Source organism: Cupressus sempervirens, chromosome 3, assembly GCF_028749045.1.
Source record: "Cupressus sempervirens isolate cs-2001-9-10 chromosome 3, ASM2874904v1, whole genome shotgun sequence".
Taxonomy (NCBI): Eukaryota; Viridiplantae; Streptophyta; class Pinopsida; order Cupressales; family Cupressaceae; genus Cupressus; species Cupressus sempervirens.
In genome coordinates, this window is record NC_143120.1 from 161,721,401 (window position 1) to 161,739,222 (window position 17,822).

General features: G+C 36.2%; 1 protein-coding gene across 2 annotated transcripts in view; it reads left to right on the forward strand.

Annotated features, from left to right (window-relative positions):
- The window catches only part of LOC149565262 (phosphoglucomutase, cytoplasmic), a 97,833-nt gene that overhangs the window by 15,466 nt on the left and 64,545 nt on the right, over positions 1 to 17,822 (forward strand). For both annotated transcript variants that reach the window (XM_089818813.1, XM_089818812.1), the window contains exons 7-8: positions 4,095 to 4,214; positions 4,359 to 4,459. In XM_089818813.1, the coding sequence (XP_089674939.1) occupies positions 4,095 to 4,214; positions 4,359 to 4,459 (221 nt within the window). The remainder of the gene's footprint in view (positions 1 to 4,094; positions 4,215 to 4,358; positions 4,460 to 17,822) is intronic.

Consider the following 17,822-nt stretch of genomic DNA (forward strand, 5'->3'; position numbering starts at 1 on the left):
CACAACTTTTTTTATTCAATATATATAATGAATTTGGAGGCTGGATTGAGTCATTGGAACCAACAATGTATCTTTAGCTTTGCCGTGGATGAAGAATGTTGAACATTGGCTCTTGTCAATGTCAAAACGAGCCCAAACCCCAACGCAGGCCCTTGAGAAATAATGCTGCCCAGTCAGGATGAAATGGCAGCCTTGGAAATGAAAATGGAAGCCCAATAATCTGACTTGAGGTGCTGTAGACAATAATGGCAGCCCAATGCAAAATTTATAGAACCTTGAAATGCAGATCACAGCCTTGCATTGAAGAACAATAACCAATTGTTCCAACTTTAATAATAAAGTCACTTTTTAAATTTAATATCCCCCATTGCTCCAAAGATGACCTTTTCATTAATATAATGATACTCTGACAGACAAGGTCCTTGTTTCATGTGCCCATGATTTAAAATTTCTCATCCTGTTTCCAACAAGCTATAACAGTAAGGTGCCCATTAAACTGTTTCAATAGAAATAGCAACCTTAGTGAAACTGAAGGCAAGATTTTAATGATTTGTTGGTATTAGGTGTTTTGTCTGTCTTTCTTTAGTGCATTTACAACATAGCTGATGATTTATGTGTTTTTGTATGTTGCATCCTACAACTCAAAACTATTCAAAATGGAGTGTTCAAAACTCTAGGGTGAATTGTAACATTCACATTAAAAAGCTAACATGATCAGCAATTGAAAATTGAAACATTCACATTAAAAAGTACATAATGATCTCAAATTGAAATATTTGCATTAAAAACCTACATAATTTGTGACCATATCTAGTTAATCCAAGAGGTAAAAACCCTGTTTTTCATCACTTTGATCTTGCGCCTCTTGTAAACCTTACTTTTAAGCAAACAATTTTCTATGTATAATTAATAATAATTTTGTATTTAAATATTTAATTTTGAAATAGTATACTGTGTAGATAATAGTTATGCTTATAATATTAAGGTATGTATTTAAATTTTTAATACGTAAATAATATTTTATAGTATTATGTGGATAACAGTTTATAGAAATCAAAATGCAGTATATTTATAGTTAATTGATTTAATATATAGTATAATAATCATTATATGGTTTATTAATCACATGTTTACCACAAGTTAAACAAAGAAGTATATTATATGGCAAATTTAGGGGTTACCAAAAAATGCAGAGGAGATTATCGACAATACCTGCACCTGGATGGATTTCCTAAAGATCTTAATTGATGATTCTCCTAGTTGCAAATCATGGGATGGGATTGGCATTGAATAGACTGATTGGAACTACAATATTGGGGCTCAACTCAGGTCATGACTGTCTTCTACTGTCATTCACAGTGGTCAATCTGCACACTGTTGTGGTTTCAGGATGTACCAAACTACACACCGAATTGCGATTGCTCAGAATGCATCTTGCAGACATACGGATTTGAATCTGACTCACTTCAGGATAGGTTCTGCTTGGGTAATCATAATAAAGATTTTAATATCCCTCTTCAAAGTTGGATTTCCTCGAGACTCATTGACCTAGACATTGGTTATCAAAGATTTCAAGGGATTCATGACATGACTGATTGGTGGACTGTCTGAATGTTCAGATTCTTAACATAGTTGGTCACATGATACATGGGCAAATTGTGAATATAAAAATGATAAGGGCTGATTGCCAACTTATCTTCTGCCCTGTGGCTCACCATTTTGGTCTCAGTTGCTTATGCAGGAATGAGACAATCCTAGCTCAATGTGGGCATCTGTTCAGAGCTTGAGATGATCGAGTGTATGAGGCTATGATTGACATTGAATAGACTGATTGGAACTACAATTTGGGGCTTAACTCAGGCCATGACTGTCTTCTACTGTCATTCACAGAGGTCAATCTGCACACTATTGTGGTTTCAGGATGTACCAAACTACACACTGAATTACGATTGCTCAGAATGCATCTTGCAGACATACAGATTTGAATCTGACTCACTTCGGGATAGGTTCTGCTTGGGTAATCATAATAAAGATTTTAATATCCCTTTTCAAAGTTGGATTTCCTCGAGACTCATTGACCTAGACACTGGTGATCAAAGATTTCAAGGGATTGATGACACAACTGATTGGCGGACTGTCTGAGTGTGCATCAGGTTCTTAACATAATTGGTCACATGATACATGGGCAAATTGTGAATATAAAAATGATAAGGTCCGATTGCAAAATTATCTTCTGCACTATGGCTTACCATTTTGGTCTCAGTTGCTTATGCAGGAATGAGACAATCCTAACTCAATGTGGGCATCTGTTCAGAGCTTGAGATGATCGAGTGTATGAGGCTATCAGGAAAGTGGTGGTTGGGTGTTTCAGCGAGGGGAGACATTGGTGTGATGGCTTTGTTTGGTTGGGTGTTTGGGTGAGGGTAAACATTGGTGTGATGGCTTTGTTTATGAGGCGGTGCTAAGCCTGCTGGTCGATATAATAGACCCTAGAGAAAGGTGCATTGAGAAGATCAGTGATTTCATCCAAGCTATTTGTGAGGCAGTTGTAAATGGCATCCTGGATCTGGACATTGGGAAGCTAGTCAGTATTGCGAGTTTGTTTTAACAGTGCCAACTTTCTTACCAATGATGATGAGTAAGATTTTGATGCACCGGAGTTCTCTTTTCACCATGAGAGGAAGGAAAGAAGGAATTCTTTATAAATAATGCATGGGAAGTCTTCATATTTGGTATCATTACCAACAATTAGGTCCCGTTCTTCAAACTTCTGGACTCCAATGACAATTGGCTCTCTGTTGTTGGTTCTGTCAAGTGTGTGGGGTTGGGGATGGTGCTGGCTGTGCTTTATATTTCCCTCATAGTTTGAGTATTTTGTACTTGGGTCTTGTTTGTTTGTTTATGTTTTTTTTTTTTTGAGTGTGCGAGAGCTGTAAACCAAGAAGTTACTTGTTTTTCTAAAGGGAGATATCCCCTTTGATAGCACTTATCTATTAAAAAAATGTATATGTTTTTTTTTGATAGGTAATGGGCTGAAGACTAGATTAATTATTATTATGTAGTGAAACACGGTGACTTGCACCCCCTCCCAATCCTTGAAGTAACTTTCCCCGAGATGTCCCTGCACCTGATACTTGGAGTACCCAAGGCAGCCGCATCGCCGCCATTCCGCAACCAGGCAGTTGTTGGGACTGGTACTTGGATTTTATGTACTGTCACCCGGATACTTGGAGTACCCAAGTACTCCTACCTCTGCCATTCCGCAACCAGGCAGCTGTTGTGACTGGTACTTGGATTTCTGTTTGAATTTTGATTTTTGAATACTACTATTGGGTATGTACCATGTCACTATGTTGAATGTTCAATGGTTCTTGTTCATGTTGCAATTTTGCTATGTTCAAATATTTTAATTTGGTAAGTTATACATAAACATCATTTCATAACTAGCATTTTAAGTTCTATATGTATAGTAAACAACACCCTCTCTGCCCTGTTGTCCCCTGGCTGTCATCCCATGGCCGTACCCTTGCTGTCCTGAAATTGAGGGACATTTCCCCCTGTCTTGAAAACTTGTCTCGGCATTCCCCCATCCCAACATATACCCCATCGCTGGTGTTATACTGTTATTATGTGTTAAGCTCAAGTAGACTTGAACCCAAGACCTCCCAGATGAGAGGCTCACAAGTCACCATTGTGTTGTAGGCTCTTGTCTCAAATTTATATGGTTTATTAAATAACATATTTAAATATTAAATAATTTTAAATCAATAATTTATTTGTATTCTTATATTAATGTCTGATAAACCAATACAACAATGAATATACTATATTATTAAAGATAAATAATGTGTATAACAAATTGAACAGGAAGTGAGGTCTAAATGCCAAGAATGTATAAATGACATTTTCAAACCCTTCTTTAAGGACTGCCTGGTTTGTTGTCTCGTGTCCCAATGTTCCACATGCCTGGCGTGATGATGAATAATCTTTATCTTACTTTAGTACTATGCTTTATTGGGGTTCTAATTTTTATACAGAATTACTGGTTAGGTAATATTGTTTTCTGAAAGCTTCACCTATGGTTTGTGCTACAGGACTTTGGTATAAAGTACAACATGGAAAATGGTGGACCAGCTCCTGAAGGGATTACTAACATGATATATGAGAATACAAAGACAATAAAGGAGTATTTTATTGCTGAAGATCTCCCAGATGTATTTTTTTTTTCCTATCTTCAGTATATTTTAAATGAATATTCATGGATGAAACCTAAATTTTTGGTCACTCTTAACAGTGGGAAGCCTGGTTATCTAATGTGGTTGTTTCCCTTAGTTTAATGCCATGTAGCCATGATGCAGGTAGACATATCGTCTATAGGCATAACACATTTTGGTGGCCGTGGGGGACCTTTTGATGTGGATGTCTTTGATTCTGCTGAAGATTATGTCAAATTGATGAAGTAAGTCTCTGTCAGAGGGCCTTTTGTTTTAAACTTTCTTGTTTCCTGCCTTAGGAGGATCAATAAGATTAAATCATATATGTGCTGATTTTAGCTTTCTTGATAGCCAGTATATCATATGATTGTAAGGTTTTCATTTTTTGACTCCAACAACTACACACTCAAAAAGGTTGATTTGAGATAGATATTTTGAAATCACATATCTAATTTATCATTTTTTAATTTGGGAGATGCTTCATGGCTTGCTTTAGTGGTGACTACTGTATTGAAGTTCCTTTGATGTCTTTTTGGTTATTTGTATACCAATATGCTTTCTTTGAATACCATGGGTTCTCCTTGTTTGTTGTAGTGTTGGTTTATGATTTGGCCTCAACAATGGTCTGCAATGGTCTAGTAGTTTCATACCGAGTATGATTTTTTTTTACATTTCTGCTTGGGAATGAAGGCTTTGAGAGGCTGATAGTTTGACCTCAATTTCCCAAAAATTCAATTAGTTGTTAAAGCAAATACATGGTACTTTATGATAAGTTCTCTATCTCTTATTTCAAAACACCAAACTTCGTTTTTTGTAAAACCACTTATAATTCGAAAGATGAGTTTTCTCTCTTTGTCAAAACAACAAAGGCGAGGGAAAAAGTACTATATTTGGGCACATTGTTAAGTCATTGATGGTATTCTCACTGAATGCATTCATAAATCCTGATTTTCTGTGGTAAAAGGCAAACAACCTCCAGTAGAGAAAGAACTCACAATTCTTGTATAAAAAATAGCCAAAAAAATAAAATTGTGATTTTTAGGAAAAAATCATGAGAGAAGTTAAAACCCATTATGTTGATTTTTTTTGAAAAAGCATATGAAAACCCACTATTTTCTTTCTCTGGGAAATCACACAAAATCCAGAATCAATCATGTACCAGAAGATTCTATGCTAAAAAAAATTTAAACCTTCATTTGTGATTTGTAGCTTGATCTGAAAAATGCGAACTCAGAAAACCCATGGTCTGTTCTGAAAACTTGACTTAATTAAAAAATCAGTAAATATCTTCCAAAAAATTTAAAGAAAATTGGAGATAAACCTCATGATTTTTTATAAAAAATCAGTAAAAAACTTCTAAAAAAACTTTCTAGGTTTTGAAACTACAAATTTAAAAAATTCATCAAAAAACTAACCCAGACAGGCTTTGATACCATGAAACGATAATCGATTGACATGCAGAGTTTAAAAAACAGAAATGAAAGACAGAAGATAAATATTCTGAATAAGAACTAACTACAAAAAGGAAAGATCCTAACTGAATGACCATAATAGAAACATTACATGATTACTATAACAGTTGTGCAGTTTGTAAGGCTACCACATGCTGAATTGGTTTCAGGTCTGGATTTTGGTTGAGATTTATAAGAAATGGTAGAAAATCCATTTCTTTTGATGCAATCCCAGAGTATTTTTAACCCTGTTGTGTGTATAGCTACTCTGTTTAGGAGTCCAATGATTATAATTTTGGGGACTATATCCGCACAAGGTTGTAACACCTTAAACAGACTACCAAAAATCAGTCTAAAAATCTTAATAATTAAGAGTAAACCTGCCTATGATTAATTTCATTACACAGACTACCAGGACAGAAGAGAAAATCAGCTTGATTCAGTCCAGTTTCAGCTCCATAGGCTTTTCGGACAACTGAGACAAAATCTAAGAATGGTTGATGCCACAAGGAAAAGTTTCATGCTCAAAACTCCTTCCCTTTGGTTTAACTAAATGCAAGTTTGAGAGATTATTCACTTTGGTAGCTCTGATGTGTTTGATAGTCTTTGAGCCCTGCAAGAGTGAGATGTAGTTCAGTCTGTTCGGAGTCTGGACCTACACTTGTACTTCTCACTCTTGTTGGACGAGGTTGAGTTAGGTTCTCCAAAGATAGTTTAATCTCAAGGATGCAAGGATATTATTTTGACTTGGCTTTTCAGTTTCAGAATAAACAAGTACATGTTTAGAAGACTTGCATTACTTATGTGCAAACTGTGAAAGACACTTGGAGGCTTTACAAAACCAAAATGCATCTACAAAGGAGAATTCATGTGTAAATGAAATAGTTAATGCTTTATTATTTTGCAATACTTAACAGAACTAACAAGAAAGAGTCTGAGTGGGTCATCATGTGAGTCACTAAGTGTATAAATTAAGTAAACAACTTGCTAAATACAGCAAGTTACCTACCTAAGAAAGCACCTCCAGGAGATGTTTCTCTATGTGAAATGGCATGCGCTCAAGTATAAACTAATCAAGTTTATCTGAACTGCATAATAAAACCAGGGTACTAGTATTTAGCACCAACACATTCCAAATGCACAACTTAGGTAGTAGTAATGATCACGTGTCTTGGAAAGTACGTCACATACTAAAAGCTGTGTCATAAGCAAAGAAGAGGAGAAACTAGCACAAAACAACTCTCTTAGAATTTTGATATTGATGTCAAAGTGTATGGGCAAGATAATTGTCATTGATGTCAATGTAGGACTAAGATATCATAAACGGGGAAAAGTATGAGACTGAAGATAGCATTTGGAGGCAAGAGAGCTTACTTCCATGGCCAACAGAGAGCTTATAAGAGGAGCTTGCCTACCTCTTATTGAGAATCACATTTTGAAGGATGAAATGCAAAGAGTGGAATTGAAGCTAAATTTGACAAAGTTTTGGGGACAAGGATGGAGGGTTGATAGTACACACACAGATGCACACTCTCATACACTCACATATATCTATAGCTATGTCTATATATACATATATACATATCTCTCTCTCTCTCTCTCTCTATATATATATATATATATATATATATATATATATATATGAATTTTTGAAAATATATTAAGATATTATGAATAGAGAGAGGGAAAGTGATGCAGGAGCATCCTTGGGTTGTTGGCAATCTTGCATCACCCAAAAAATTATTTGCTTTATTTTCTGTTTTCCAGTTTCCTGTCTGACAATTTGAGTTTGCAATCACTTGATTTCCTGTCCCAGATTCTGTGGGCTTGGCTTCTTATATGGACCTATCTTGGATCATTATCCCATGATTGCAGAATTTAATGTTACGTATGTTTGGAGCTATGTTTCATCTTCTTCAGTGCTGATTTTCTATTTGGTTCTTCATACAATGCTTGGTGTTTTGCTTTTGTGAGGTTCATCTTTTTCCACGTGGTTTTGTGGCTTTGCATATGGTTTCTTGGATTATGTAAGGATCTATATCTAAGGCCACAAATGTTCTTATGATGTATTATGTATTCAGTCATTTAATCTTTATGGGTCAATCCTATATTGTATAACACATTTTATATTTTAGGAGAATGTGAACTCAAAATCGACTTGTGTGTTGTGGTGGCTATATATGTAATGTAGATGTGTCTTGTAAGGTAGCATGCTCAATATAGAGAAGGGAGCGATAGCTGAGGCTTGAGGTAGAAGAGTAGGTTTGTAATTTGGAATGTATTGGCCGTAATTGGGAAAACCTTATAGCCCGACATTTATGGTGTTCATTTGATGTAATTTAAGATCTATTGTTAATAAAAAGGTTGTTTTCAATTGTATCTTCTTGTGTTTTTCTTCTCTGTGTTGTTTTCTCTAGGGGTTTTAGTCATCTCCTTTGGGGATACATTAGCCTTGTACAACATTAGAAAGAGAGATATGTCAATAATTGATACCAACAAGACAATATGTAAGTAAATCACGAATTCATAAGTTATAGAAGTAATATGAATCATCAGTAGCTGTGTAACAACAGTATAACTATTACGAAAGTAATTGGTAAAATACTTGCTTGTTATTAATAGTGACCAGACGATCAATTTATACAAAAGAATGAAACGATGTTTCCTTAGGAAATGATTGTAAAGAATAGAAACATTCTATTCTAGAGAAAGCAAACTAAATCTAATTAGATATTTACAATAGATAACCATTAACTAATAATAGACGACTTATCTATTATTGTAATACCTTCCCTTAATGGTTAATCTATCTAACACACCAAGCTATCCTTTGAATTTGACAAACTTATCAGGACCAAGAGGCTTGGTGAGAATGTTTGTAGTTTGATCTATGGTAGGAACATACTGCAAATCTATAGTCCTATCTTCAACCAGGTGTGGCATGTAATGACCGTGAACATCCACATGCTTAGTTCGTTCATGGAAGAATGGATTTCGTGCTAACTTGATAACACCTTCGTTATCAACAAACAGAGTAGTCAGTCCTACTGGTGACATCTGGATATCCAAAATGAACACATATCCAGATGTTGACTTTTTATCGTCAATAGAGCTTGCCCAATCTGAATCTGTGAACCCACTGAGTTTAGAATTAGAACTTCGAGAGTACAAAAATCCATAATCTGAAGTGCCCTTCACATAACGAAGCACACGCTTTGCTTCCATCCAATGATCAGCCTTAGGAGCTGTCATAAAGCGTGAAATATAGTTGACTGCGAAGCTGATATCAGGCCTAGTAGCGAAGAGGTAGATGAGGCTGCCTATTAGTTGCCTGTATGTAGTATCATCAACGGAAGGAGAATCAGACTTTGCTGATAACTTGAGACCTTTCTTTATAGGTGTAGATGTAGGTTTGCAATCCTACATACGAAATTTGTCTAATAGGGCCCTGGCATATTTGGACTGAGAGATGAATATGCCAGAAGACTATTGCCAAACTTCAACACCTAGGCAATAATGCATGAGCCCAAGGTCAGTCATATTAAAAGACTGGCATAAATTCTGTTTGATTCCCTGAATCAAAGATGCTATAATGCCAGTGATGATTAGATCATCCACATAAATAACCAGAAGGATGATGTCATGGTCAGTAGTCTTGATGTACAGATTTGAGTTTGAAGAACTCCTCTTGAAGCCTTGATCATTGAGGTATTTATCAATTTTTATGTACCATGCCCGAGGGGCTTGTTTGAAGCCATAGAGAGCTTTTACCAACAACTTTGAAACTAGGAGGTTGCGTCATGTAGACCTCTTCATGGAGATCACCATTCAGGGAAGCGCTCTTGACATCCATTTGATGTACTTTCTAGCCAAACTATGTTGCCATGGCTAGGACTAATCTGATGGTGCTCATCTTTGTAGTAGGAGCAAAGGTCTCGTCATAGTCAATGCTCTGACGCTGAGAAAAGCCCTTCGCCACTAAACGAGCTTTGTACTTATCCAAAGTACCATCTGATTTGTATTTGATTTTGTAGACCCATTTGTAGCCAATGGGTTTCTTCCCTGGTGGAAGATCAGAAAGGACCCAGGTGTTGTTCGTCAGTAGGCTTTGATGTTCAGATGTCATGGCTTGTTCCCACTCTAGAATTCTTTTAGCCTCAGAATATGTTGTAGGTTCAAAAACACTGTAAAGGTTGGTCATGAGAGCAAAGTTAACAGAATTTGTAGTTTTGCTCTTTTTTTGAGCAGTTCACCCATCAATGAGCTCATCATCACGAAGATCAACGTCTTAGCCCACCACTTAGGCTAGATAGGAGAATGACCAACATTAGTACCATGAGATGCTTGATCAGAAGGATCCATTAGAAGAATCTGGATCAAACTTAGGTGAAGCATCTAAAAAGCAAGGTGATCCTGCAGGAGAAGTCAGAGGTGTCTGTACAGGTATCACTGGTATAATTGGAGCTACAGGATCTACTGGAGCCCTCCCATCAGGTGGACCTAATGGAAGCCGAACTCCCAATTCATGAGCCATCATAGGCTGGTTTGCTGGATCAGGAACAGGAGAAATAGGCATGAATGGTCCTCACTGCTCATCAAAGAGTACATCTCGACTGTAGATGAGACAAGATGTTTCAACATTGATCAGGTGGTAGGGTTTGTGAAGACTGCTATATCCAACAAGCATGAGATTCTGACTCTTGGCATCCAACTTGGTGCGTGATGCATCAGGGATCCAAACAAAAGCAAGGGAGCCAAAAACCTTTAGGTGACTGATTTTGGGCTTGCGACTTGACCAGGCCTCTTCTAGAGTTTTACCTTTGACTGCCACTGTGGGTGACTGGTTCAATAGATCAACTGCAGTGTTAACTGCTTCTGCCCAAAATTGCTTCTGAACATGTTTGTGTTCGAGCACGGATCGAGCCATCGCGGTGATTGTCCTATTCCGACGTTCAATTACATTGTTCTGTTGTGGCTTGTGGGGTGTGGTTAACTGTCGTTTGATGCCATGTGTATCCAAGAACCTGGAGAAAGCATTAGAACAAAATCCCCCCCATTGTCTAATCTAAGAGTAATAATAGATTTCCCACTCTTTTTCAACTAAAGGTTTAAACTTCTGAAATAAAGGAAATGCGTTTGATTTCTTTTTAAGGAAATACACCCACATTTTTCTACTGAAATCATCAACAAACAACAGAAAACACTTGGACCCAAGAACACGAGTGGCCATAGGGCTGCAAATATCAGCATGAACAAGCTGAAGTACTTGAGAAGCTCGCCATGAATCGCCATTGGCTTCCTAGCCTGGCATGCGTCACAAACTCCATGCTGTTGAGTCTGAGTCTCTGGCAAACCAAGAACAAGCTCATCCCGAGCAAGTTGTGAGAGATAATGCACATTTAAGTGCCCATATTGCTGATGCCAAAGTGTGCTGATAGAAGATTGCCGAGCAGCCATAACTAAGTCCTGAGAATCATCAGAATCAATAAGTCTGAAAAGACCAAGATCCTCAAGACCCACTACAACACTAGACTTAGTCGTTCGATCAGTGATGGTGCACTGATGTGAACTGAAGGTGACTGCCAAGTGTGGAGAATGTTGTAGCAACAGACTGACTAAGAGTAGATTTAGTTCCATCCCTAGAATGTAGTACACATCAAGGAATGTTAGATTCCTCCCAACAGATTGAATCTGAATGTTGCCTTTATTGACAACCGTGTACTCTTCTTCGCAACCAAAAATAAGGTTGGTAGTCAGTAAACCAGTCTTTGTGGTGAGTGAAATGATGAGAGGCACCTGAATCAATGTACTAGGAAGATGACTTCACATGATCTGTAGGTGTTTTAGCCATGAAGGTGTAAAAGGCAGATTTTGCCTGCTCAGTGTGCTCTGCACTATTTGCTTTGGGCTGCGAACTTGATTGCTTAGACTGTGCAACTAAGCGTTTCCAACATTCAACCTTTATGTGTCCAAACTTGTGGCAGTAGTTGCATTGAATGTTCTTTCTGGAACCATCTGATGCTGGAGCAAAAGGCTTCTGTTGAGATGGCTGTTGAAATTTGCCTTTATCCTTTTGAAAGGATTTCGCAACAAAGGCTTGCTTTGTGGAGGTGAAACTGGAGCTGCTACCGAACTGTTGTTTCCATCGATCTTGTTGAAGCAGTAGGGTGTAGAGATCAATGAACTTCAAATCAACATTAGAAGATGTGATGTTAAGAGTCTTGATAAAATGCTCATAGGATTTTGGTAATCTTCGAAGAGTGATAACCACAATATCCTCTTCCTCCATCTTGCGACCGATGGCAAGTAATTGATCATAGATTTCTTGAATCCGATTCAGGTGTGCCTAGAGCGAGGTGTGCTCATCCATGACAATAGAAAACAAAGTGTTTTTCAAAAAGAAGGCTTTGCCTTTGTCAGAAGTCTCATGAAGACCTTTGAGATGTGTCCAGATCTCAGCAATTGTCTTGTCGGATGGAATCTGAGAAAGTTGATCATCAACCACGGATAATTTGAGAAGCATCACTGCCTCTCGATTATTCAGATCCCACGTATCTTGATTAGGACTCGAAGAAGTCGGATGCTTCGTAACACCCAAAACAAGTTGATCGGTGTTCCAATATTCAAAAAATCACGATGATCGCTGCTTCCATTTGCCATAATTTTGACCATTGAATTTGGAGTTATGCTCGAGCAAAATATTTGTCAAAGATGCCATGGCACGTTTTTCAATAAAAAATTGTGAAAATCCATGAAGACATGTTCTTCGAGGCAAAAAGACGGAAGACCTAGAAAAATCAAATATTAACCTAGAAGAGAAAACCCAGAAGGAATATGCTATCATTTTTTGGATCTGGCTCAAAAATTGAGTCACGAAAATCAAGGCACCTTGAAAAAATGGACGGCAATCCAATTGAGCTCTTGAAAAACCCACCAAGAATCTGCAAGCAAAAAAAATTCCAAGCTCAAAATATAAGGTTTCGTGCAAAACCCTAGCTAGCGGCTTAGAAGGTCGGATTTGCAGAAAGAATGGTGGTTTTCTTGGAAAAAATGGCCGATCTATTTCCCAGAGTGCGACTTTAGGCTAAGATGGTGCTAAAAAACAGAGTTGACCTCCAAACGGTGGTGGATTTGGCAGACATATGGTTTTAAATCGTAGAGCCCTCTGTAAAAAAAAGTCAAAAAAAAATGACCTCTGAAGTGAGGATTTGGTCACGAGCTAAGAAGCATGGGGTATGGCGAAACCATAGTGATTTCTTCCTCAAATCACGAGTTTATCCAACAACAAATCGTGAATTTTTTTCAAAGGGTTTTAGATGTGGTTTGCAACTCGTGTTTTGTAGATTTGCTGAAGACAAGACATCCTACACAGTATGTTGAAGACGCGATTTGCAGTTGATTTGTAGAGAACACACGATTTGCACAAAGGGTTCAAACCCTAGCTCGAGTATCAGTCTAATTCGAATTTCTCTTGGTAGAAAACCCTAGGCGGTTTTTTGAGAAATTGACTGAAAAAAATTTGAAAAAATTGAAACAAATAATTTCAAGAAGAAATTATAAATATTTTCAAAAAAATTTAAATATTTGCTCTGATACCATATTACGGAAGTAATTGGTAAAATACTTGCTTGTTATTAACAGTGACCAGATGGTCAATTTATACAAAAGAATGAGACAATGTTTTCTTAGGAAACGATTGTAAAGAATAGAAACATTCTATTCTAGAGAAAGAAAAAAACGAAGGCAAACTAAATCAAATTAGATATTTACAATAGATAACCATTAACTAATAATAGACAACTTATCTATTATTGTAATAATAGCAATAGTCTCAAACATCAAAATCAGGGTACACTAATACAAATATCCTTTTTAAAATGTCTCAAACATGTATCTAGAAGTTTCAAGCATCAAAATATAATAAGTTACAAACATATGCTACTAAACCAAGCCTCGTTATTTAATATATAGAATTTGATATATTTATTGTTATTTAAATTAAAATTTTAAGCATTTAATGACAATTTTTTTTCATGCTGAGTTATAGAGTTTTTTTGGGGATGACTAATGTAAGTTTCTGCATCCCCTAGCTGTGGTCGGTGCTTCTGACAATTTTTTGCAATTGGGGACAGCAAGGGGACTTGACCTTTACGTCCCCTTGCCCTTGAAACGACTCGAGGATGGGGTGTGGGGAAAGGGGACATGTCCTCATTTAACATAGACTTGAAGAGTTGGATTAAATGATAAGAATCTTGAAGATGGAATGATGGATATGTTTACATGTTTACAAGATTCCAAGAATACAATGTTATACAAAGCATTAAAATAAGAAGTTATAATCATGATGGCCTTTTGGAAGATGATTTTTTGAAGCATGAAGTAATGAAGCAAAGGCTGATTCCAATGATATGCAGACAGACAATAATGAGTTCTACAAAATTTATCCTCAACTATTTTAGAATTATGCATAGTTTGACTAGCTACTAATATGCATGAGGTATGGAGGGACACCACCAAGCAATACAAGTCTGAATTGCGCTAGTGCAAAGAGAACATTGTTGGTAAAGGAGATGCTGGTGCTTTGCATTGCCTTAAAAGAGAAAGTTTGTGCTCATGCATTCAATGTTAATACATTTGGATACTTCATTGAAGGAAATAATTCAGACAAGACTGCCAATTGGACATCCTTTGTGGAATAAGTTAAAAGTATGGACAATTTGTTTATAAAGTGACAGATTAGATTAGTGAGATGAGAATATCTATATTAATATAAGAAGGGATACGATTTTGAATGCCACAATTTGAATATCAAAACAATGATTGGTAAGAGCTACCAAAGTTGGCGATTATTTTAATGTATAAAGACAGCACTTAAGATAACATCAAGGCTAGCAATAGAGTTTAAGGAGCAAGCCAAACGGTTATTAGTTATAGCTAAACAACTCAATGTGCAAATGAACTGTGATTCTATTAATAAGATATAGAGCAATAAGCATTGAAAGAGCAGTGATAAAAACTTAAGGCGACAAATACCAACATCATTGATTATACTTGTTTATATTAATTGTAAACAATAATCATCAAGCACCAATTCTAAGATTATTGTAAAGATAACAATTTAATTATTGGAAAGTAGGAAATTAGTCTGCACATAATAGCCTCTCTTTGAAGTTGCTACTCTCCATAAAGTCGTTTCTCTTCATGATGGGGCAGCAAGGTTTATATTTGGAATAAGATTGTGATGTCTAAAATAATATAGAAGAGGGCAAGTGATATAAGGAGATACCATTCAGAAAAAAAACTGTAAACTCATGAAGACACATTCTTATTGATGTGTATAGGTAAGGAATAAGTGAATGGAGTCAAAAGTAAAGTTCATCATACACAGCAGTTCATGACATATAAAAAAGACATGAGATAAGCAAGTGGAAAATATTAATAATCAGTCCTAGAAGAGTAGATATCTTAAGTATATAACAGCAGATATATGAATAAAACATATGCAGCTTTGAAAAGGAGAATATGTAGATATATATATATATAGGAAACATGTACAAGAATATATGAAGAATTTGAAGAAGTATTTATGCAGATCCATAAAAAGGGTTCTGTGCAAAGATAAAGAAGATATTGGAGCAAAATTATAAAGCATACCAGAGCAAGTTTTGTGAGAAGGTTTATGGCGTATTTGTTATGAGATTTTTGCATATATTTGAAATCTGGTTTTGACAGATTTGTAATCAGAATCGTTGCGGATTGGTGACCAAGATTATAGCAGAATTTAGAAGATACATTGAGTGAAGGGTTGGTGCCTCTAGCTTTCTAGTGCTCACAAATTGAAGGGGGGGCTGGTGCCTCTAGTGGGCTGGTGCTCATAACTTGAATGAGGAGTTGGTGCCTCTAGCTTGCTATCGCTCACAAATCAAAGGAGGCTTGGTGTCTCTAGCTTGGTAATGCTCACAAATTGGAATAGTTGATTGACCAATCATACACACACGTGTTACAATTACAAGAAACGATGTGAAAATGACATCACATAACAAGTACATATACAATGCAAATTAATTGCACAATTTGAAATAAGGTTTATGGTCGCCACCCAACACAAGATTTGATACAACCACAATAGTCGAGAAATGAGCTTTCAACATCACACTTAATCAATAACCTTATAGATGCATCAATTCGTTTTATTTTATTCACTTAAAAGCTTGGCTACTGGATGCTCTCCTAGAAGCCCTGTGATCTGGATGCATTTGGATACGGGTGCTGATTTTGATGCTTTTGGATGCTCACAGTGAGTACTCCCTGTGGATGCACATCCAGTGCATCCACAATGCATTCAGAGGGACCTGTAACGCTCCATATGGGCTTCCCCAAGCATCTAGACTCATCTAGGGGCCTAGAATAGTAGAAACCGCCAGAAAGTGACTTCTACTTAAAAAAAAAAAAAACTTAAAACATGTACTAAAAGATCCCTTGGCAGAACTTCTGTGATTAAAAACATGACCAAGAGGACAGTTGCATGGAGAACTGACAAGGAATTTATTTGACACTTCATGAACTAGATCTCAATTTTGCTTAACAAGAACAAAGATTTACAATGCAGTAGAACTCTCCAAATAGATATAGGGGTTTCTTAAGTGCTGGAGTGGTTCATTTTTGCTAGAATGAATCTCAACACAATATTAATAATAATAGCCCACTTTTAAAGATTTTGAGAGATCCATTACTCTCATTGAGATGCATTTTAGAAATAATTTAATTCATCCCTTTTGGACCCATTTCCCAAAAAATCCATTCCTGTGAACACAAATGTAAATGATATGTCTTATTTGAATATTTTTGAACTATCAGTTGACATTTAATATTTGTCTTGAAAAATGAAGAAATATCATACTATCAAACGATTTAATTTTGTATATTTCTTGTATATATATATATAAATGCACCCAAACACATCCAACTCCACCTGCCTCCCACTCCCCCAGCCCCCTTCCCAAAAAAAAAAAAAAAGTAAAAAGAAAAAGAAAAAGAAAAAAAGTATGTGTCAGCTCACCCAATTCTTGTACCCTCGTCCACATCCACACCCGAATCGGTAACTTAGCTTACAAGTTGTTTTGTTTTAACTTTAGAATTGGTTAAGAATCAGTTTATTTTACTTGTACTAGAAGAGCTGTTTTTGTTTACTGAAAAGAGTCTTTATTTTTGAACAGTTATCTTATAGTTTTAGTTTTCTTAAATACATGTTGGTATGATTATGTCATCTGTATCTTTCTTGGTATATTTCAAATAATTGTAAAGGGAATAAGGATATGGTTAGTTTTGTATGAAGGAAATTTAATTTTAAAATAAAAACTTTGAACAATTATTATTAAGTAATTAGACAGATAATTAATGTAAACATCTTTGATGGTTTTGTCCCTTTGAGCAGTTAGTTGAAATATTCTAGCTTCTCTAGATTGCCCTTGGCTTTGGCTTAGCTCCGATGGGTGGTACCTGTGCTTTCTTGGCATTTCCCATGCTTTGGTTTTTCCTTCCCTCAGTTTTACCTTGCTGGCATTCAGTCTCTCTATTCTTGCAAAGTCAATAATTCTTCTGAATCGATTTTGATGCTGTCTCCTCTAATTTGCCATGATCTACTTGCTTTGAGCATAATTCGACTTCTCCTATGCCTTGGGACCTTGTAATTCAATCACCTGTTATTCTTGTTCCTATTCTGCCATCTTGATTCCTTTTTCCCCCTAGAATTCTTTTGTCTTCTGAATTTCAGATTTTTCAACCTTTACCATTTGCATTGATAAAGTGATTACAGTGTTAGTCTTACTTGGATTTACTTTATCATTATGTTATGCACAAAATTATAACTTTGTGACCAACTAGACCTTCACTCTTTAATCCATGCACTAATGCAATAAGGTAACAACAAACGGGCTACCAAAAATTAGATCTAAAAAAATCATTATGTTAATGGTTAAAGACTTAAAAGATAATTAAAGTCAACTTTACTATCTTGACCCGACTTCATGTCACAGTCAGAAAAAGTCCAAAAGAAAATCAACTTGATTAAGCCCTATGTCAGCAATGTGGGATCTTGAGACCGAAACTTTAAAAGAAGTGAATAATATTATATTATCAATACACAAATATATAGAGT